This window comes from Thalassophryne amazonica, chromosome 4 (genome assembly GCF_902500255.1).
Source record: "Thalassophryne amazonica chromosome 4, fThaAma1.1, whole genome shotgun sequence".
NCBI classification, from domain to species: Eukaryota; Metazoa; Chordata; class Actinopteri; order Batrachoidiformes; family Batrachoididae; genus Thalassophryne; species Thalassophryne amazonica.
This window is the reverse complement of record NC_047106.1, coordinates 53,195,368-53,218,780: the sequence shown is the minus strand read 5'-3', so window position 1 is coordinate 53,218,780 and position 23,413 is coordinate 53,195,368. Positions and strand designations below refer to the sequence as shown.

The 23,413-nt window shown below is 40.8% G+C and overlaps 1 protein-coding gene across 1 annotated transcript in view; it reads left to right on the top strand.

Annotated features, from left to right (window-relative positions):
- Positions 1-23,413, top strand: part of lsamp (limbic system associated membrane protein) — an 888,177-nt gene that overhangs the window by 683,300 nt on the left and 181,464 nt on the right. The window contains 1 exon segment of the mRNA XM_034167919.1: positions 17,518-17,643. Coding sequence (XP_034023810.1) covers positions 17,518-17,643 — 126 coding nt within the window.

Sequence of the window (23,413 nt, the reverse complement as noted above, 5' to 3'; positions counted from 1 at the left end):
TCGTATACGACGGCTAAGACCAAGCTTTTCTAAATTATAAATAACTTTTTAATGATATGAGATAGAAACTTACTCTTTTTTTGCTGAAAAGTTAACTCCGCTGACTTTCGAGCCAGCCATTGGCCATCTTTTTACTCCTCATAGAAGCTGTGTAATGACGTGCACAATGTGAGTGTCCAATCGGAATTGGCTCACCGTCACATGGTTTTCCAAAATCCAATCGTAGGGCAGATTTCCCTCATGTGAAAAGCCAAAGATCATTTTCAGGAATGCTGTGTTACTAGCTGGCCTGTTTGAATAGCCCCTGAGTGCTCCAATGAGTACACACTATTAGTACATACTCAGTGCGCCTTGCGCCATTACGCACAGCGATCAGAGAAAGCACACGGAGCAGACAGAGAGCCTCTGATGACAGTCTCACCTGCTCAAACAAAGAGTGTGTAACTATCAGGATTGCTCCACTAGTTTGCCTGTGAATGTTACTGGATAACTCTGTTGCTTTCTCTGCATAAAGCACCATTTACCATATCAAAATAACAAAACGCACAGACCATTTTGTATATATTGTTCAAAATGTGCATTTGTGTTTATTGTTTGAACCTTTTTATTGTACAGTCTTTCACACAAGACCTCAAATTACGTTTATAAAGTGTCAAAACAGTTGTTTATTATAGTTTGTTGTGTGTTTTGAATAAATGTGTGTGGAAAATTATTTTTCACTTTATTTTTGCCTTGCCTGTTTGTGATTGTAAACCTTGAGTACACTCGTAAAACACAACAAAAACATATATATTCTGAAAGCACAGGTTGTCCTGAAAAAAAGAGACATAAAACTTGATTGTGGGATGTAGGGAGAGCTGTTAACAGCAGTAATAAAACATTTATGCCAGGCGAGTGAACTGTCCATAAAATGCCCTTGGACCCCAGAGGGTTAACAAAGTGTGACCTGAACATTACGTTGAAATGGGTATATTCATCTGCTATACAACTAACCGTGATCCGACATGTTGATTTTGTTTTAACCTTGCAAGGTTAAACATTCCTGTGACCAGTTTTTTCAGATGCTCACTCCAACCTTTTAACTTTAATAAGAGTTTGAACACATGGAAGAACAAGAAAAAGAAAAACTTTGATACCAAGATTGGTTTTGACTGATTTTGTCTGAGCCCACTAAATCGAGCATGTGCAGCACAGCTGGCTGAACCTCCACAGCTGTGGCCAGAAGACTTTGTGCAATCACATATGCTCATGATAATAAATAACTCTTGAAAAATCAGTATGTGCATTTTCAGATCATTTCCATCTTGCTGGCATTCTCCACATTTCATGTATGTAAAAAGTTTTATTTATTTTTTGGCATATACGAGGTCTGTCAATAAAGTATAGGTCCTTTTTATTTTTTTCAAAAACTATATGGATTTCATTCATATGTTTTTACGTCAGACATGCTTGAACCCTCGTGCGCATGCGTGAGTTTTTCCACGCCTGTCGGTGACGTCATTCGCCTGTGAGCACTCCTTGTGGGAGGAGTCGTCCAGCCCCTCGTCGGAATTCCTTTGTCTGAGAAGTTGCTGAGAGACTGGCGCTTTGTTTGATCAAAATTTTTTCCATATAGTTTTTGAAAAAAATAAAAAGGACCTATACTTTATTGACAGCCCTCGTAGGCCTTTAAAGTTCTTTGCTTTGTATTGTTTTTTTGTTTTTTGTTTGTTATAGGGCCCGAGTCCTATGAGGACCATATTATAATCACGCTGTTTTATTATTATTATTATTATTATTATTATTATTATTCACACTTTTCAAGCCCCAATTTCGCCCCTTTCCCATGCTCAAACACTCACCAAACATTGCAAAGTCATTCAGCTGGATCCAAAATTTGATATTTTGGGGGTCACACACATGCTTGCAGGGAAATGGCACCCCCTACAAATTTTTAAGTTTTCATTACACTTTTCAAGCCCCAATTTTGCCCATTTCCCATGCTCAAAAACTCACCAAACTTTGCAAAGTTGTTTATTTGGGATCCAAATTCATAATTTATGGGGGTCGCGCACATGCTCGCAGTGAAATGGCGAAATGGCGCCCCCGTACAAATTTTTAATTTTCCATTATACTTTTCAAGCCCAAATTTCGCTCCTTTCCCATGCTCAAGAACCCACCAAACTTTGCAAAGTCGTTCGGCCAGATCCGGAATTCAATATTTTGGGAGTTGCGCACATGCTCGCAAGTGAAATGGCGATATGGCACCCCCTACAAATTTTCAAAAGACCCCCTATTGGGTTTTTTGTTTTTTTTTGCGTAGGCTCACAAAATTTGGTACACATATTTTCCATGCTGGCATGCACAAAAAAGCATTTTAACGTCGTCATGAAATGTTGACAGGAAGTCAGGCATTTGATTTGAAGTCTCGATTTTGAGGTAATTTTTGCCATTTCCACTACTTACATTTGAACAAACTCGTCCTAGGAATTTCAGCCAATCATCTTCAAATTTGGTACACATCATCATGACCCCATGCTGATCAAAAGTTATTAAAAGAATTTCTGTAGATCAAAAGGCATGGCTGCTGGGGTTCGTAAAACTTTGGCGAGCGTTTCGAAGCACGCTGTTTCACTTCGAACGGCTGTCACACCCACATACTTCATCATAGATCCTTCAAACTTGCTGGACATGATGAGGGCTATGCCCTGAACATTCACATTTATTAAATTCCCACTTAACTCATAGCACCCCCAGTGGTAACAGGTAATGTCCTATTTATACTTTAACAGGTAGTGATGTCACATAGGTAACCCCATCAGCATCATTCCACTTCTCAAACATGCAGAATAAGTTGGTGAATGTACATAATGATTGCTGTGAAGCTACGAGTAATGTCATCCATGTGGCGGTGTGCCGAATATCGATCCTTCTCCGTGAAATTATGCCCTTCCTTTTGATGGCTTAAATTTTGTCATATCATCATGAACACTGATACACAGGTCAAGCACCACAACCTCTTACATGTGATAGGTGTGTCACCCATGGGCAGGGTAAAATGGCCTATAGCGCCCCCTTGTAACTTTCAAAAACCCCTCCCCATGGGTTTTTTTTTTTTTTTTTTTTTTTTTTTGGAGCATGGAGATGAAAATTGGTACACGTGTCCTTGCATAGACGTACAAAAAAGTCTCTTCCACTATTAGGCTACTCCAAACAGGAAGTTGTCCATTTTGAATTCTCATGTCATTTTTGGCGTGATTTCCACACGTTGTATTTGAACGAACTCCTCCTAGGGATTTTGTCCAGTGCACTTCAAATTTCTTTCAGATCATCCAGAGACGATACTGATCAAAAGTTATCAAAAGCTTTTTCTATGCCGAAGGGTGTGGCTGCTTTGGTGCCACTATTTTGACCCTTCGCCATGGAACATCATATCATGATAACTCCTTCATGCTTTGTCTGATTGACTTGAAACTTCACATGTGTGATGAGGGCCGGCCCCTAAGCACAAATCATGCTAGCCAGGGGAGGTGGTGGTGCGGGGACACATGGGCCCGTCCATGACTACTTGCAGCCCTAGTTTGTTGTTGTTGTTGTTGTTGTTGTTGTGTTTTTTTTTTATTTCTTATCAGTTGCAGTCTATGTTTAGCCTACATGTAAGTATATATAAAGTATATATGTATATATAAAGTGACTGAGCTATATCCCTTGAGGCTGAGGGCTAATCCTCCAAATGTGCTTTATAATTCTTGATAAAGCATCAGTTATGTCCATCATGCCAACTTTGTGCATGCCAGTTCTGTGCTAAGAAATTTCTTGAATTGAAAGAGAATACAACAATGGAAAAGAAAAGGAAAAGGAAAATATTGTGTAGCTTGTCATGTCATTAGGCTAGAGGTTACATTATAGCAGTGCTTCTCAAATATTTTCTGTTATGCCCCCCCAGAAGAAGAAAACATTTTGCGCCCCCCCCCCACTCTCCGCTGCGATGATAAATAATATAATTTGTCCATAAAATTGTTATAAGTTCACCTCTGCATAACACTGTATCCTTATTAACATTAAAGAAACCAAAAAAGAAAAAATTTTAGATTAACTTAAAACAAAGAATAACTTTATTAACATTGTCTGTAACAGAAAAAAATTTAAAGTGCATCACTTTGCTTGAAATAAAAAAAAAACAAACATTTTTTGACCAGCTGCCATTTGATACTGAAAGATGGAATTAAACAATATCAATAAATAATAATAAATTTAAAATGATCAGAACAGTAACTCAGGAGCACAATATATAAAACACTTTAGCAGACAAAACAAAAATTAATAAAAGAATTTGTGCTGATTTTTTTGTGATAGTTTAGTGACAGAGACCATGTATACTGCTGCTCAGCTCCTCTGCTATGGTATGGGGTTTTTGCACTGAGCAATTTGGTACACCACCTTATATGTTGCTAATGGCGCTTGCTGGTTTACTGAAGCAGTATTCACAAAGCGGGATGATTGCTGGCAATATTCGGCACGTTTCGCTGGAAAAGTGCAAACAGCTTATCGTTGTGATTGGGGTGTAATGTCTTTAAGTGACGCCTTAATTTATTTGGCTTCACGCTGTCTGCTGTCAACATTTTAAGACACACCGATCTTTCCTCGTCTCCCACCGTAGTCACAGTGAAGCCAAGCACTACATACGCTTCATCATACTTCCTCGTCTTAGCTTTCGAGTGCGAAAAAAAAACCCTACATAGAGCTGCGTTCCATTATGCTAGAGTCCTCAATACTTCCTGCACACTCTGACAATGAGAGCACCACTGCCACCTTCTGTAGTGGATGTGCAGTTACACTTTATTCAAGTAAAACGAAAAAAAGGCATATTCCCTGCGGTCACACGTGCCCCCCCCCCTCCCCGAGGCATCGCAGGGGGGTGCGGCCCCACTATTTGAGAAGGGCTGCATTATAGTGAGCTCTACACAATACAGTAAGTATTGTATTTAATATGAATTAGCCTAGACTTTAAATATTCCCAAATCTCTATTGTAATTATACCAGACTTTGATCTTTTGGGATGCTGGCTGTGATTGTTACTTGTATTGCTCATTTTTCCTTCACTTTGTCAGATTAGATTAATTATACTGTTAGTAGTCTTAAGGGCCTGCAGTTTTTATGCTACACCACGTCGCCCTCCACTGGATGTATAATCAGCTACAGTAAACTACATTTTAGCATTTTAGAATGCCAAGTCCTGTTCCCACATTATTTTGGTGAAAGTAACTCAACTGTAATGCAGCAGTTGTTTTATGCATTATTTATGCATAATTCAGTAATCCTAATTCAGTAATATTGTAATGTAACTCTATACTTTGAAACAACATTAACTTGTGATCTATAATATATTATATTTTGGAAGTAACTTGCTCAACACTGGAACTGGATAACATGTTTCTCATAAATGAGCTTCAAAGAGATGAAGGAATTGAAATATTCTACTTATCTGGGACAGGGTTGCGGGGGCAACAGCTCCAGTAGGGACACCAAACTTCCCTTTCCCAGGTCACATTTACCATCTCTGACTGGGGGATCCCGAAACATTCCCAGGCCAGTGTAGAGGTATAATCTCTACACCTAGTCCTGGATCTTCCCTGGGGTCTCCTCCCAGCTGGATGTGCCTGGAAAACATCCCTAGGAAGGCACCTAGAAGCATCCTTACCAGATGCCAAACCACTTCAGCTGGCTCCTTTCAACATGAAGGTGCAGCAACTCTACTCTAAATTCCTCGTCAATCAATCAATCAATCAATCAATTTTTTTATATAGCGCCAAATCACAACAAACAGTTGCCCCAAGGCGCTTTATATTGTAAGGCAAGGCCATACAATAATTATGTAAAACCCCAACGGTCAAAACGACCCCCTGTGAGCAAGCACAGGGGGTCGTGTGACTGAGCTTCTCACCCTATCTCTAAGGGAGACCCCAGCCACCCTCCTGAGGAAACCCACTTTTGGCCACCTCCACCCACAACCTATTTCTTTTGGAATTTAAATATAATTATGATTATTTCTAAAAATTCCAAAAGTGAGTATTTGTACTTGTTCATCAAAATTTAAAGTGTTTACGTTTGGCCTGGCCACAGATAAAGATTTTTGCATGGTGACTGCAATATTAAAAAGTAGTTCACAGTTTTGTATGGTTTAAATGGTGAAATGGTTTAAAATGGTTTTTAAAGATTTTTTAAGTCTAAGCTTTAGTTACCAACCTGTACAAAGCTGTCTCTTTGATTATTTTAATTGTAAATGCTTTGTATTTTTTGTTTTTGTGTGATATGTTCTTCTTTATGCTTGATAGGATCTGATGTTTCTTGTTGCGGATTAATAATGTGTATTTAATCAGAATCAGAATTGAACTTATTGCCAAGTAAGTTCTCACATAGAAGGAATTTGATCTGGTGTCATTGGTGCATAAACAACAATAAAATAAAATACTGTAAGAAGTAATAGGTGCATGAACAACAATAAAAAGAAATGGAAAAATACTTCTGTAAGAAGTAAAGGAGTCAAATAGACAAATGGGCAAAGCTACGTTTACTGTCAGATAGATATAGTGGAACATGGCTGTGCAGGCATGCAGATGAACACTACAGGGATGATCAGTCTGTGCTTTGTGGGAGAGGGGGAGGCAGGGTAAATGGGGGTCTCTGGCATTATTTATGTCTCGCTGTGGATGGAAAGAAGCTGTTTTTGTGTCTTGAGGTTTTAGTCCTGAAGGACCTCAGCCGTTTGCCAGAGGGGAGGATAACAATAAGTTTGTGTCCTGGGTGACAGGGATGGGCCACTATCTTTCTTGCCCACCTCAGGGCTCTGGAGGTGTACAGGTCCTGTAGGGATGGCAGATTGCAGTTGATCACCTTCTCTGCTGCATGGATGATATGCTGCAGTCTGCTCCTGTCCTTAGCAGTGGCAGCAGTGTACCAGACAGTGACAGAGGAGGAGATGATGGACTCAATGATGGCAGTGTAAAAGTTCACCATCATTTTTGGCAGGTTGAACTTAATCTATCCTAATTGTCCTAACTATTCTAACTTAATGTATTTTAATTGTAAGGGTTACAGTGTATCAGGAAAATAGTGGCACATAAAATTTTAATGTGTCATAACTCTAAAGACTTACTAATGGAATGTGAATGGACTAGTGGCTTCATGCAGTATGGGTACCAACAATCTAAAATGAAATACACTGCACACTGTAAAGAACTGACTGTGGAATTAACAGTAATACCTGATAAAAAAAAAGTTTATATTATTGGAAAATTGGCATTAATTGCTGTCAAATGATTTACAGTATATTACTGGATACCTTTTACAGGTTTACATTCTACATAAATTACAGCTTTATTCATTTTTTTATTTTAGACAAAAGCAAGAATTAATTGTAATCTAATTTTCAACAGAAGCAAGTCCCATTGGTGTCGGTGCTTATCCCCAGATTCCACAGCGTGAAAAATATGAGAGCCTATGACTCCCCGTGAATAGGACACCAGTCCTTAATAGGAATCTTATTTATATTAATAGGAATCCCATTTACACTTGGGTGGACTATGACAATGCAGAAGAAGTGTCTTTTCCAAAAACACAGATGGGTAGCTTGACTGGAAATTGTATCCAGGTCTATAGATTTGTTGCCCGGCTACTTATTCCTACTGAGCTACCTTGTATATTATCTTGCAGTCTTTTCAAAATACAGATGTTACCTGGCAATTGAGTTGCTAATAAATAGCTGTTAGTTCATTATGTTGTTGGACAATGTTTATACATCAGCCAACTCGCGTAGAAGCAACTGTAGGACATAATTTTGAATTTGGCAGATCGGCCCTGATCGTTGTCACTCCTCTCGAATGCTTCTTTGAGATATGAGGGAGTGATAATTAATGTCACATTTTTTCATCCCCCGATCAGGGCTCACAGATTGGGGTGGAGGCTCTGGCTCTGGTAGTCTGACTTCTGTCTTGACTCTTGTAGAGAAGAATAACAGAAGCCAGCAAAAGCTGGAGTTTTAAACCTAACCAGACCCCTCCTACCGAGAGGCATAATTGTTAGTCACTAAATCAAATCAAATCAAATCAATTTTATTTATATAGCGCCAAATCACAACAAACAGTTGCCCCAAGGCACTTTATATTGTAAGGCAAGGCCATACAATAATTACGGAACAACCCCAACGGTCAAAACGACCCCCTGTGAGCAAGCACTTGGCAACAGTGGGAAGGAAAAACTCCCTTTTAACAGGAAGAAACCTCCAGCAGAACCAGGCACAGGGAGGGGTAGTCTTCTGCTGGGACTGGTTGGGGCTGAGGGAGAGAACCAGGAAAAAGACATGCTGTGGAGGGGAGCAGAGATCAGTCACTAATGATTAAATGCAGAGTGGTGCATACAGAGCTTAAAGAGAAAGAAACACTCAGTGCATCATGGGAACCCCCCAGCACTCTAAGTCTATAGCAGCATAACTAAGGGATGGTTCAGGGTCACCTGATCCAGCCCTAACTATAAGCTTTAGCAAAAAGGAAAGTTTTAAGCCTACTCTTAAAAGTAGAGAGGGTGTCTGTCTCCCTGATCTGAATTGGGAGCTGGTTCCACAGGAGAGGAGCCTGAAAGCTGAAGGCTCTGCCTCCCATTCTACTCTTACAAACACTAGGAACTACAAGTAAGCCTGCAGTCTGAGAGCGAAGCGCTCTATTGGGGTGATATGGTACTATGAGGTCCCTAAGATGGGACCTGATTATTCAAAACCTTATAAGTAAGAAGAAGAATTTTAAATTCTATTCTAGAATTAACAGGAGGCCAATATGGGTGAGATATGCTCTCTCCTTCTAGTCCCTGTTAGCACTCTAGCTGCAGCATTTTGAATTAACTGAAGGCTTTTCAGGGAACTTTTAGGACACCTTGATAATAATGAATTACAATAGTCCAGCCTAGAAGAAATCAATCAATCAACCAATCAACTTTTTTCTTATATAGCGCCAAATCACAACAAACAGTTGCCCCAAGGCGCTCCATATTGCAAGGCAAGGCCATACAATAATTATGAAAAACCCCAACGGTCAAAACGACCCCCTATGAGCAAGCACTTGGCCACAGTGGGAAGGAAAAACTCCCTTTTAACAGGAAGAAACCTCCAGCAGAACCAGGCTCAGGGAGGGGCAGTCTTCTGCTGAGACTGGTTGGGGCTGAGGGAGAGAACCAGGACAAAGACATGCCGAGAAGGGGGGCAGAGATCGATCACTAATGATTAAATGCAGAGTGATGCATACGGAGCAAAAAGAGAAAGAAACAGTGCATCATGGGAACCCCCCCACAGTCTACGTCTAAAGCAACATAACCAAGGGATGGTCCAGGGTCACCCGATCCAGCCCTAACTATAAGCCTTAGCGAAAAGGAAAGTTTTAAGCCTAATCTTAAAAGTAGAGAGGGTATCTGTCTCCCTGATCTGAATTGGGAGCTGGTTCCACAGGAGAGGAGCCTGAAAGCTGAAGGCTCTGCCTCCCATTCTACTCTTACAAACCCTAGGAACTACAAGTAAGCCCGCAGTCTGAGAGCGAAGCGCTCTAATGGGGTAATATGGTACTACGAGGTCCCTAAGATAAGATGGGACCTGATTATTCAAAACCTTATAAGTAAGAAGAAGAATTTTAAATTCTATTCTAGAATTAACAGGAAGCCAATGAAGAGAGGCCAACACAGGTGAGATATGCTCTCTCCTGCTAGTCCCCGTCAGTACTCTAGCTGCAGCATTCTGAACCAACTGAAGGCTTTTTAGGGAACTTTTAGGACAACCTGATAATAATGAATTACAATAGTCCAGCCTAGAGGAAATAAATGCATGAATTAGTTTTTCAGCATCACTCTGAGACAAGACCTTTCTGATTTTAGAGATATTGCGTAAATGCAAAAAGGCAGTCCTACATATTTGTTTAATATGCGCTTTGAATGACATATCCTGATCAAAAATAACTTTCTCACAGTATTACTAGAGATCAGGGAAATGCCATCCATAGTAACGATCTGGTTAGACACCATGCTTCTAAGATTTGTGGGGACAAGTACAATAACTTCAGTTTTATCTGAGTTTAAAAGCAGGAAATTAGAGGTCATCCATGTCTTTATGTCTGTAAGACAATCCTGCAGTTTAGCTAATTGGTGTGTATCCTCTGGCTTCATGAATAGATAAAGCTGGGTATCATCTGCGTAACAATGAAAATTTAAGCAATACCGTCTAATAATACTGCCCAAGGGAAGCATGTATAAAGTGAATAAAATTGGTCCTAGCACAGAACCTTGTGGAACTCCATAATTAACTTTAGTCTGTGAAGAAGATTCCCCATTTACATGAACAAACTGTAATCTATTAGACAATATGATTCAAACCACCGCAGCGCAGTGCCTTTAATACCTATGACATGCTCTAATCTCTGTAATAAAATTTTATGGTCAACAGTATCAAAAGCAGCACTGAGGTCCAACAGAACAAGCACAGAGATAAGTCCACTGTCCGAAGCCATAAGAAGATCATTTGTAACCTTCACTAATGCTGTTTCTGTACTATGATGAATTCTAAAACCTGACTGAAACTCTTCAAATAGACCATTCCTCTGCAGATGATCAGTTAGCTGTTTTACAACTACCCTCTCAAGAATCTTTGAGAGAAAAGGAAGGTTGGAGATTGGCCTATAATTAGCTAAGATAGCTGGGTCAAGTGATGGCTTTTTAAGTAATGGTTTAATTACTGCCACCTTAAAAGCCTGTGGTACATAGCCAACTAATAAAGACAGATTGATCATATTTAAGATCGAAGCATTAAATAATGGTAGGGCTTCCTTGAGCAGCCTGGTAGGAATGGGGTCTAATAGACATGTTGATGGTTTGGATGAAGTAACTAATGAAAATAACTCAGACAGAACAATCTGAGAGAAAGAGTCTAACCAAATACCGACATCACTGAAAGCAGCCAAAGATAACGAAACGTCTTTGGGATGGTTATGAGTAATTTTTTCTCTAATAGTTAAAATTTTATTAGCAAAGAAAGTCATGAAGTCATTACTAGTTAAAGTTAAAGGAATACTCGGCTCAATAGAGCTCTGACTCTTTGTCAGCCTGGCTACAGTGCTGAAAAGAAACCTGGGGTTGTTCTTATTTTCTTCAATTAGTGATGAGTAGTAAGACGTCCTAGCTTTACGGAGGGCTTTTTTATAGAGCAACAGACTCTTTTTCCAGGCTAAGTGAAGATCTTCTAAATTAGTGAGATGCCATTTCCTCTCCAACTTACGGGTTATCTGCTTTAAGCTGCGAGTTTGTGAGTTATACCACAGAGTCAGGCACTTCTGATTTAAAGCTCTCTTTTTCAGAGGAGCTACAGCATCCAAAGTTGTCTTCAATGAGGATGTAAAACTATTGACGAGATACTCTATCTCACTTACAGAGTTTAGGTAGCTACTCTGCACTGTGTTGGTATATGGCATTAGAGAACATAAAGAAGGAATCATATCCTTAAACCTAGTTACAGTGCTTTCTGAAAGACTTCTAGTGTAATGAAACTTATTCCCCACTGCTGGGTAGTCCATCAGAGTAAATGTAAATGTTATTAAGAAATGATCAGACAGAAGGGAGTTTTCAGGGAATACTGTTAAGTCTTCAATTTCCATACCATAAGTCAGAACAAGATCTAAGATATGATTAAAGTGGTGGGTGGACTCATTTACATTTTGAGCAAAGCCAATTGAGTCTAATAATAGATTAAATGCAGTGTTGAGGCTGTCATTCTCATCATCTGTGTGGATGTTAAAATCGCCCAGTATAATTATCTTATCTGAGCTAAGCACTAAGTCAGACAAAAGTTCTGAAAATTCACAGAGAAACTCACAGTAACGACCAGGAGGACGATAGATAACAACAAATAAAACTGTTTTTTGGGACTTCCAATTTGGATGGACAAGACTAAGAGTCAAGCTTTCAAATGAATTAAAGCTCTGTCTGGGTTTTTGATTAATTAATAAGCTGGAATGGAAGATTGCTGCTAATCTTCCGCCTCGGCCCGTGCTACGAGCGTTCTGGCAGTTAGTGTGACTCGGGGGTGTTGACTCATTTAAACTAACATATTCATCCTGCTGTAACCAGGTTTCTGTAAGGCAGAATAAATCAATATGTTGATCAATTATTATATCATTTACTAACAGGGACTTAGAAGAGAGAGACCTAATGTTTAATAGACCACATTTAACTGTTTAGTCTGTGGTGCAGTTGAAGGTGCTATATTATTTTTTCTTTTTGAATTTTTATGCTTAAATAGATTTTTGCTGGTTATTGGTGGTCTGGGAGCAGGCACCGTCTCTACGGGGATGGGGTAATGAGGGGATGGCAGGGGGAGAGAAGCTGCAGAGAGGTGTGTAAGACTACAACTCTGCTTCCTGGTCCCAACCCTGGATAGTCACGGTTTGGAGGATTTAAGAAAATTGGCCAGATTTCTAGAAATGAGAGCTGCTCCGTCCAAAGTGGGATGGATGCCGTCTCTCCTAACAAGACCAGGTTTTCCCCAGAAGCTTTGCCAATTATCTATGAAGCCCACCTCATTTTTTGGACACCACTCAGACAGCCAGCAATTCAAGGAGAACATGCGGCTAAAAATGTCACTCCCGGTCCGATTGGGGAGGGGCCCAGAGAAAACTACAGAGTCCGACATTGTTTTTGCAAAGTTACACACCGATTCAATGTTAATTTTAGTGACCTCCGATTGGCGTAACCGGGTGTCATTACTGCCGACGTGAATTACAATCTTACCAAATTTACGCTTAGCCTTAGCCAGCAGTTTCAAATTTCCTTCAATGTCGCCTGCTCTGGCCCCCGGAAGACAATTGACTATGGTTGCTGGTGTCGCTAACTTCACATATCTCAAAACAGAGTCGCCAATAACCAGAGTTTGATCCTCGGCGGGTGTGTCGTCGAGTGCGGAAAAACGGTTAGAAATGTGAAGGGGTTGGCGGTGTACACGGGGCTTCTGTTTAGGACTACGCTTCCTCCTCACAGTCACTCAGTCGGCCTGCTTTCCCGGCTGCTCGGGATCTGCCAGAGGGAAACTAACGGCGGCTAAGCTACCTTGGTCCACACCAACTACTGTGTGGTGCACTGCACTGCAGTCCTCATAAAATAAATGTATAATAAATGTGCAGCTCCTCCGTGGCCAGATAGGATGCATCCAGCAGGCTGACATGCGTTCACAGCCGGGGCGAGACAGAAAACTTACTTTTATTGGATGGCGCAGTTCCTCCGTGGACAGACACGATGTGTCCAGCCCACAAACATTTGTGCACAGAGGGTGGGGGAAGTTATTGGACTTACTCAGCCACTTCCACAAGCACTGTTCCTCTCTGATCATATAAAAGTGTCAAAGTGTCAACCTCTCATAAATTGTTTCACTTGTGCCCATTCTGAGTTACGGAGACTACATGGAGAGGAGTATGAGACGCGCGTCTGTCTGGCGAGAAAGTTTGTCATGCCAGTTTTTTGGTCTGTTCAAGTGCCCTGCGACTCAGACGAGGGAATCTCAAACATCTGCGGATGTCCCGAGAAATTGCAGGAATTCCCTCGCAAATGCTGTTCGCAAGCTGTTGAGATACTACCTTTCGATTTTTGTGACCATGATGATGCAGAAAAACTGGTTCTGTCTTTCATTTCAAACAGGTGAGACTATGAACCCTCCATGAGGGCTATCAAAGCACAAAAATGACAATACTGCTGGTTAGTCAGAATTCAGAGTCCCTGCAAGTGCGCACAAGCACCGGAATACAATGTCAAGATTTACTTCATTGTTCAAGCGCTGTCAGCATTTATTACGTTCAGATGGATGGGCAACTTATTTTTTCATGTTTTCTTTGATTCAAACTCACCTTTTTCATACTTTGTTGTTGTATCGATTTTATTGCACAACTCAGCTGAAATGAAACATGAGATATAAATCATAAATTGCTTTGCCTAGTCACCTCGCATTTGACTCAGACATTGTTAAAATTGTTTTGCATTAACCGTCACACTTCTTTTTACTCCTGAGCCCATTTTGTTCACATTTTCTCTGGCAAACATCATTCACGAAATACTGTTACATTCATAATTCTGTATTGAATTCCATGCAGTTTGTTCAGGTTCAGATTAATTTATTCCAGACATGTCAAAAGCCACATGAATAAAACATTATAAATACACCCACATCTTTAACACCAAAGAGATTTAAATATATCTATACATACTCGTATACTCCTACATACATACCTACATATAAACATATTTAAATATACACATACTCATAAATTTTTCCCATTTCTATTTTCATGTTTCCTTTTGTGAATATTTACAAATAAAATAAATAAAGGTAATCAATAGTAAATTAAATAAATAATTTCCTAATGTTCATACCCTGTTTTTATACCCATACTATGCACATATAATATACCTACACACACATATGAATCCACGTACACCCATTTCAACATGTCTAAAAAGGGTTAGGAAGAAGTATAACTTATTTAATCCTACCCCTTCTCCAGTGTTCATTAATTAGTGTTCATTAATTTTGTAGGAACAAAATTAAAGCAGTGGCAAACTTAAGTCAGAAAAAAAAAGTTGACGGCACTCGAAGTTTAACTTTCCAGTTAATCGTACTAGCAACAAGACAAACTGAAGCAAAACTCTGCCCTCTTTGACTGAGATTAATGGTACATCAATTTATTATGGGTAAAGTGGAAAGAAAGTTCCTCTTCTTTTATTTACCTACTTTCTTCGTGCTCCACCATTCATCCTTTACCAAAGTCATTGATCGTTATTTGTAATTCTCCTCTCATATCTGCATATGAGATATGTTATCCAAACCAATTCACCCAGGGTTGGTGAAAACTGCGATGTATATGGTCTACATTCCTCATGATTGATTACATCTTAGCTGCTGACTCACTTTAAAACAGATTGTACCTTCTTAATTCATCAGAGTTGTTTTGTTTTTGTTTTTTTTTTTTGCTGGGGTAAAGGTTTCTCTCTCCCTCTCTGTAGGTTTCTGTTTATTGATGTGGGAGTGGAAGCAGGAAAAGTGCAGAGCAGATAGCGATCGCAAGCAGGGATGATCAAACACTGTGTTCAGATGAAATCACTCAGCGTTTGGGCATCAGTGTCAAACACACATGAGGAACATTTTTCATTTAAACTTTGATTTGTGTATTAAAGTCTACTTTTCTGAAAGTGTATGTATGAAGTTGAAATCCAAGCTTCTGGTGGGTACTCTACATTACGAGAGAGACCATCTTTTTTTCATGAGCTCAGGTCCCGGGGCAGGAGATTAAATTGCTTGTTTGGTTCCTGTGTTGAGAAAGTTTAGTGTAAGAACCTCTGAGGGCTATAAATCAATAAGAAAAGTATGGTTCTCTAAAGTTTTTTTGTGAAATCTTGCCTTCACTTAAACAATCAAGGTGAGATTCGGTTTGCATTTAAATTGTTAAATACACTGTAAAGATGAAAAAGTTGAGAAAAGTTGAGAAAAAAATGTCCTGAGACTGAAGCAGCACACTGCAGTCTGCGCTTTGGAAAAAACTTCCGCAGCGACAGGCCCACTGATGGCATGATGGATGTATGCCTGCCCTGCACCTCAGGCCGCTGGATGACCCCCTGCCTGCGGCTTAAATGCTTGTGAGGTCATCTCAACAATTGCACCTTGATTTCCTGTTTTCTCTTTCTTCAGCTTTGTAAAACTTTGGAAAAACTTTGTAACTGTTAGAAAGACCTAAACAGTGGGTCACCCCTCTGAGTCTGGTCTGCTTGAGGTTTCTTCCTCATTATCATCAGAGGAAGTTTTTCCTTACCACTGTCGCCTGTGTGCTTGTCTAGGGGTTGGCAAGGTTAGACCTTACTCATGTTAAGCGCTTTGAGGCAGCTTTGTTGTGATTTGGTGCTACATAAATTAAATAAATTGAAATTGACTTGAAATTAAAAACTTAAATATTAAGGCAACTTGTCATGGAACTATCTATCAATTTATTGGTGTCTTATCCTGTTAAGAGTCAAATGAGGGCTGGACTGTAGGTGCACTGACATGTGCATGACTTTGATTCATGCACTTGGACGACCTGTGTCATGCAGGAAAGTTAACTTGGTTTTAACGGGTGCAGACTGAATGTGAGAGGGACGCCGGTGTGTGCAAACAGAATTTTGAAATGTTCAAGAAATCCTTCATGCATAAATGTCGTGCTACATGGTGCGATTTGCTTGCCAACATGAAGTGCAGGTAGTCAAGTGGAGTAAAGAAGAAGTGAACAGAGCGAGTGATTGCGTCAGCAGATCGCATCAGAGCACAGCTGGTCTGAAGGATTTTAACAAGATGTTAAATCTATCATAAACATACTTTAACAGTTGGAGACAAGAAGGAAAGAACATGCAACTGTTTTACCAAGCCATGACAATGTAAACATGACAAATAATTACCTTTTTAGACAGCCCCAAAGGCTTTCTCCAGCTTATTCAGTGTGCGCACACCCGAACGGCACTGCTGAAGCAGTCCTCTGTGATTTAGGAAGCGATTAGGAAGCCGTTTTCAACAGACAACATGCAGAAAAAATGATTAATCCGCTACAAAATAATTATTTTATATACGCAGCATCAAGCACAGAGCATGTGCCAGGTGGTGGAACAAAGCACGCCGTCAAGCTGGGAAACACAGCGGGTGGATTGTCAGGACGACGTGCGTGCAAGTGCATGAATCAAAGTCAAGCATGTGTCAGTGCACCTTATGTCCCTTTATACAAAGTGTTCAGCTGTGCAATTACCTAATTGAAAAACAAATTTAACAAATTAAAAAAATATATATATAAATAAACTATATAGTGCATGGGTGGTGTCCAAGTGGTCCAAGTGCACTTGTTGTTACAAATGTCCGCCTTTTTTCCCTCCCGTGTTGAAACCAGAAGTGATCTTACAAGCGCCCTCATTGGTCAGTTGTGGTTGGGCATATATGCTCGCGTATTTACTTTATTGAACCAACAGTTGGGCGTATGGCCACTCCGTTTCAATACTGTGTTCAAAAAACAGCTTCTCCAAACTCTGTGTGCAAATTTTCTGCACAGTGTGGGAATGTGAAATATTCTGGTGTTAGTTCTGGGCCTGGCTCCTACTTTGCAAGATTTCCTGATGTCTGCAGGGCTGTGGGCGAGATGCAGTATTTTTCAAATTTCCACATTTTCTATGGATTGTAAAAAAATTAAACTTCAACCTTTAATCTAATCCTAACCCTAAACCATTTAAGACAAAGTAATTTGCAAGGTTGCTAGTGAACAGAAAAGTTCAGACCCTGGTTCCAAAACTGGAAGTAGGGTTAGATAAATGATGTTCAGAATTTGTTTGCATTCACATACAGTGCAGAATTTAAACCCTGACATCTGTGTTTTCTATCTTTGATCATTCAAACTGAGACTATTAATGTGCTAACAGCTGAGAGCAATCCAACCTTGATGCCACATCTTTTGTCTCCAGTTCCAGCTAACATCTACAGAGTGTCAGAAGACATCACAGTGAATGAAGGCAGTAATGTGACACTCAGTTGTTTGGCCAGCGGAAGGCCAGACCCTGCAATTACCTGGCGACTGCTCAATCCTTCAGGTAAGAACAAACCCTTAACTCTTTACTGTAATGCGTGCTTGATAAGTGCTTTACCAGACTCATTGTGTGAAAGTTATTTTAACTGACCTAAAAAGCAAAGATTTCTCAATGTATGTTAAGAGCACAAACTGGATATACGAGGTCTGTCCATAAAGTATCGTACCTTTTTATTTTTTTTTAAACTACACTCAACAAAAATATAAACGCAACACTTTTGGTTTTGCTCCCATTTTGAATGAGATGAACTCAAAGATCTAAAACTTTTTCCACATACACAATATCACCATTGCCCTCAAATATTGTTCACAAACCAGTCTAAATCTGTGATAGTGAGCACTTCTCCTTTGCTGAGATAATCCATCCCACCTCACAGGTGTGCCATATCAAGATGCTGATTAGACACCATGATTAGTGCACAGGTGTGCCTTAGACTGCCCACAATAAAAGGCCACTCTGAAAGGTGCAGTTTTATCACACAGCACAATGCCACAGATGTCGCAAGATTTGAGGGAGCGTGCAATTGGCATGCTGACAGCAGGAATGTCAACCACAGCTGTTGCTCGTGTATTGAATGTTCATTTCTCTACCATAAGCCGTCTCCAAAGGCGTTTCAGAGAATTTGGCAGTACATCCAACCAGCCTCACAACCGCAGACCACGTGTAACCACACCAGCCCAGGACCTCCACATCCAGCATGTTCACCTCCAAGATCGTCTGAGACCAACCACTCGGACAGCTGCTGAAACAATCGGTTTGCATAACCAAAGAATTTCTGCACAAACTGTCAGAAACCGTCTCAGGGAAGCTCATCTGCATGCTCGTCGTCCTCATCGGGGTCTCGACCTGACTCCAGTTCGTCGTCGTAACCGACTTGAGTGGGCAAATGCTCACATTCGCTGGCGTTTGGCACGTTGGAGAGGTGTTCTCTTCACGGATGAATCCCGGTTCACACTGTTCAGGGCAGATGGCAGACAGCGTGTGTGGCGTCGTGTGGGGTGAGCGGTTTTCTGATGTCAATGTTGTGGATCGAGTGGCCCATGGTGGCGGTGGGGTTATGCTCTGGACCGGCGTATATGACAGCGTGTACCAGTTCTTGCCAATATCCAGCCACTTCGCACAGCCATTGAAGAAGAGTGGACCAATATTCCACAGGCCACAATTGACAACCTGATCAACTCTATGCGAAGGAGATGTGTTGCACTGCATGAGGCAAATGGTGGTCACACCAGATACTGACTGGTATCCCCCCCAATAAAACAAAACTGCAACTGGCCTTTTATTGTGGACAGTCTAAGGCACACCTGTGCACTAATCATGGTGTCTAATCAGCATCTTGATATGGCACACCTGTGAGGTGGGATGGATTATCTCAGCAAAGGAGAAGTGCTCACTATCACAGATTTAGACTGGTTTGTGAACAATATTTGAGGGAAATGGTGATACTGTGTATGTGGAAAAAGTTTTAGATCTTTGAGTTCATCTCATACAAAATGGGAGCAAAACAAAAGTGTTGCGTTTATATTTTTGTTGAGTGTATATGGATTTGATTGATATGTTTTCACGTCAGACAAGCTTGAACCCTTGTGCGCATGCGTGGGTTTTTCCACGCCTGTCGGTGACGTCATTCGCCTGTGAGCACGCCTTGTGGAAGGAGTGGTCCCGCCCCGTCGTCAGATTTTCATTGTCTGGAAATGGCGGAATGATTTGGGGATTTTTTCCATCAGAATTTTTTCAGAAGCTGTTAGAGACTGGCACCTGGAAACTATTCAAAAAATTTATCTGGCTTTCGGTGAAAATTTTACGGGCTTCACAGAGAATAAGATCTGGTAGTACAGCTTTAAGGACCCCTTTAAGAACACTTAAGGACTGCGAGCTGCGATGACACGGCACAAGCCACTGGACCATTTCTGAGCTGATGGCTCTGTGGATACGAGACCGTCGTGTGCAGTTTCTCTGGTTATCACAAGAGCTGGACATCAGCTATTTTCCGGCAGATTTCACTTTTAACAAGAGATTTTATCATGGAAAGCCGTGCGGAGGCTTCGCGCATCATGACCGATTCGCTTGGGAAGCGAGACAAAGGAACACCTCCGTTTTGGCGTGTCAGAGGACAAGTTTGGACATGTCTATCTCGGCTTTCAATGCTTACCAGTCCAGTAAGTATCAGTGAAATTGTGGAGAGCTGGACATGTCCAAACTTGTCCTCTGACACACCGAAACGGAGGTGTTCCTTTGTCTTGCTTCCAAAGCGAATCGGTCTTTACGCGTGGCTTTCCATGACAAAATCTCTTGTTAAAAGTGAAATCTGCCGGAAAATGGCTGATGTCCAGCTCTTGTGATAACCAGAGAAAGAGCACACGACGGTCTCGTATCCACAGAGCCATCAGCTCAGAAATGGTCCGGTGGCTTGTGCCGTGTCGTAGCAGCTCGCAGCGCGGCGCGCAGACCTTATTCTCTGTGAAGCCCGTAAATTTTCACCAAAAGCCAGATAAAATTTTTCGAATAGTTTCCAGGTGCCAGTCTCTAACAGCTTCTGAAAAAATTCTGATGGAAAAAACCCCCAAATCATTCCGCCATTTCCAGACAATGAAAATCCGACGACGGGGCGGGACCACTCCTTCCACAAGGCGTGCTCACAGGCGAATGATGTCACCGACAGGCGTGGAAAAACTCACGCATGCCCATGAGGGTTCAAGCTTGGCTGATGTAATCATACGTGACGTGTCTTGTCTGACATGAAAACATATGAATCAAATCCATTTAGTTTAAAAAAAAAATAAAAAGGTACGATACTTTATGGACAGACCTCGTATACTGGACAAACCCTACACAATATCACCTATCGGTTTTCTAAAGAACTGGTTTGAAGCTTAATGGGGTGGTTCCAAATGTTACCATCTTGGCAGCTCCTCACTCTGCCTAACTCCCAACCAACCCATAAATAGGTAACGAGCTAGAGCATAGGGAAGGCTAGTGTGGGCTGGTGGTGGGTAAATGAAGCCCAGACATGGCCCTCCATCTGGGAGTTACCAAACAATCTAAAGCCAACAGGATAATCTTGGTTCAGGTATTTAATTAATGCATATTTATTTGCAGACTGGGCAGTGGTTTTCACAACAGATGACTTGGGTGTGGGTATTAAAAAATATGAATATATTGACTCAGTAACCACAGTGTAACAGTGGCAAAACATCACCAAGCTATTGATACTTAATATACAATCACACATCACCCCAGTTATTTTTAATTTGCACTGGCTTCCAGTCTCTTTTAGGGTTGATTTTAAAATTTTGATGTTTGTCTTTAAAGCCCTTAATGGCCTGGCCCCTCCTTATTTGACTGAGCTTTTGCATCCTCGTGTCTCAAACAGGTCTTTGAGGTCTGTAAATCAGCTTTTACTGGAGGTGCCCAGGTCCAGGTCTAAACGCTGGGGTGATCGGGCCTTCTCTGTTGCTGGGCCCAAACTTTGGAATAAATTGCCCCCAGAAATGAGAATCATCTCTGACTTGGAGCTTTTTAAGTCCAGGCTCAAGACGTATTTGTTCAGGCTGGCTTTTAACACTCAGTAGCATGATGGCGCTTTATTTTATGTTATTCAATGTTTTTATGCATATTTTATTTAATTGTTTTTGTAATGGTTTTACTGCTGGATATTTGTTTTTATCATGTTTTGTTTTTAAATTTTGTTGTAAAGCACTTTGGTCACTTTGAGTGTTGTAAAGGGCTCTAGAAATAAACTTGATTGATTGATTGATTGATACAAATGAAATAACGTGAAAAATTTTATTTGGCGGAAATACTGGACCACCGACTTCTTAGATGGTCTGTTAGTAGAATTAACTGCACAGCAAGCCTTATGATGTCAGCTATTTGTAAAAAAAAATGCTCAGAAAGGACAAACATAGTCAAGTCCATAGCAGTTAGCGCCTACTGATAGCTACCTCCATTAGCTGTTGGCTGCCTGGACCTGCCTACACACACTGGCTCTCACTCAAATCTATCATGCCCCTAATTATTCATAGCTTTATGGGTTAAATAGCTTAAACATATAGGTTATATAAAAAAATTACCCCTGAACTGTTGTTATGAATGAAGAAACTAGCTATAGTAACGGTTATTCATTTATTTTATTTTTATGTTTATTTATTTATTTATTTATTTTGCTACCAGGCTGTAAACATGCTTCTTTCTGTTGAAAAGTTAGGGATTATAAAATGGGGATCTATGAAGATTGCCTCACTTTTGGAACCAGCCTCAAATGGCCATTCAAGGTACTGCAAGACTTCCGTGTTGGCTTCATTTTTCAGAAGCAGATGTTGCCGGTTTTTAAAAGAATATTTTTACTTTACCACCAAGATATTGCTGCATGCCTGGCTGCCATGTAAGAACAATTTGACAATGTGTGTATCTGCCATCACAAGGTACAATAAATGCACATGTTGCCTTGTGTAGATAAGTCTGTCCATGTATATGTGTACCTCAGATGGAGGAAATACTGTTGCTCTGGGATTTAATCCAATTTCAGAGAAAAGAAAAATGTCTCCAGCTGCTGATAAGCTTGTCGCATGATGGATGAAGATACTTAAGTTGACAGAATTGCAGTTTGATACCAGCCTTGCGCTGATTGAGAGTTTTTCTGTTTGTGTGTGTTTATCAATTACTGCATCATTTTGTCACCACTCCAGACGTTTTTCATCAAATACATCTGTTGTCTGCACCTGGAAGAGTTAAAATCATGGCTAGGTATATTTTCTTCCTCTTTCAAGTGTTTCCGTTAAAGGAGACAGATTTGTTGGGGCAGCAGCACTTTGGCTTAGTGGTTAGCACTGCTGGCTCACAACAAGAAGGTCATGGGCTCGATTCCTACTTGTGGCCTTTCTGTTTGGAGTTTGTATGCTCTCCCTGTGTTTGTCTATATGTGGCCCTGTGCCAGACTGGCGTCCTGTCCAGCGGGTGTCCGCGGCTCGTCTTTAGTCTTCTCAGGATGTCGTCTTTAGATAACACAAACTATTGCAAGTGATATGCTAGAAAATGACACAACACTTTAGAATAATTCAGGCCTTAAGCAAGATAAAATGCACAGAGTTTTTACGTTTATTTAAGCCTTCGACACAAAGCTTAGACAAACCTGGAGTCCTCTAGAGAGACTGAATAAGTGACAACCGCGCTCATCTATTTATTGGAGACCTGCGGGCATCGCTCCTCCTTCAACTTTTTTATTTATTCATTCCTAAGACATGGTTTTCTATTGGAAGCGTCCTCTAGTGAACCCTAAGCAGGTGTTAGGCCATTATTTCAATGTGACAAACGCTCCCATTAAAACGTGAAGGATTTACAACTGATTTTTTTAAAAGACCTTCAGCCACAGGTGCAGCTGGCCTGAGGCCCCCTCCGCACGTGGCCTCAGCCACACGTGCAGCTGGCCTGAGGCCCCGGCACGTGGCCTGCGGGAAAGCACCTAAAAGGCCTTGGAAAGCCCCTGACAGACTGATGACTAATAAAGCCCTTTTTTTGGGTTGAACACCTGCTAGTTCAACCAGAGGACATACAGTTCGGATCAGGACACTTGATAGTTCATCACAGTTCAAATATGGACCTAAAAATTCTTCTACAGTCCCTCCTCTGGGACTCGAAAGAGTCCCATTACATCAACTATACTCTTGGGTTGTTTACTGACAAGACATCCTCATTTGTGCATTGCATAAAAAAGAAAAACACATCACTCGACTTACTGATAACTCTGGTGTGGATATGAATATCAGTGATACTT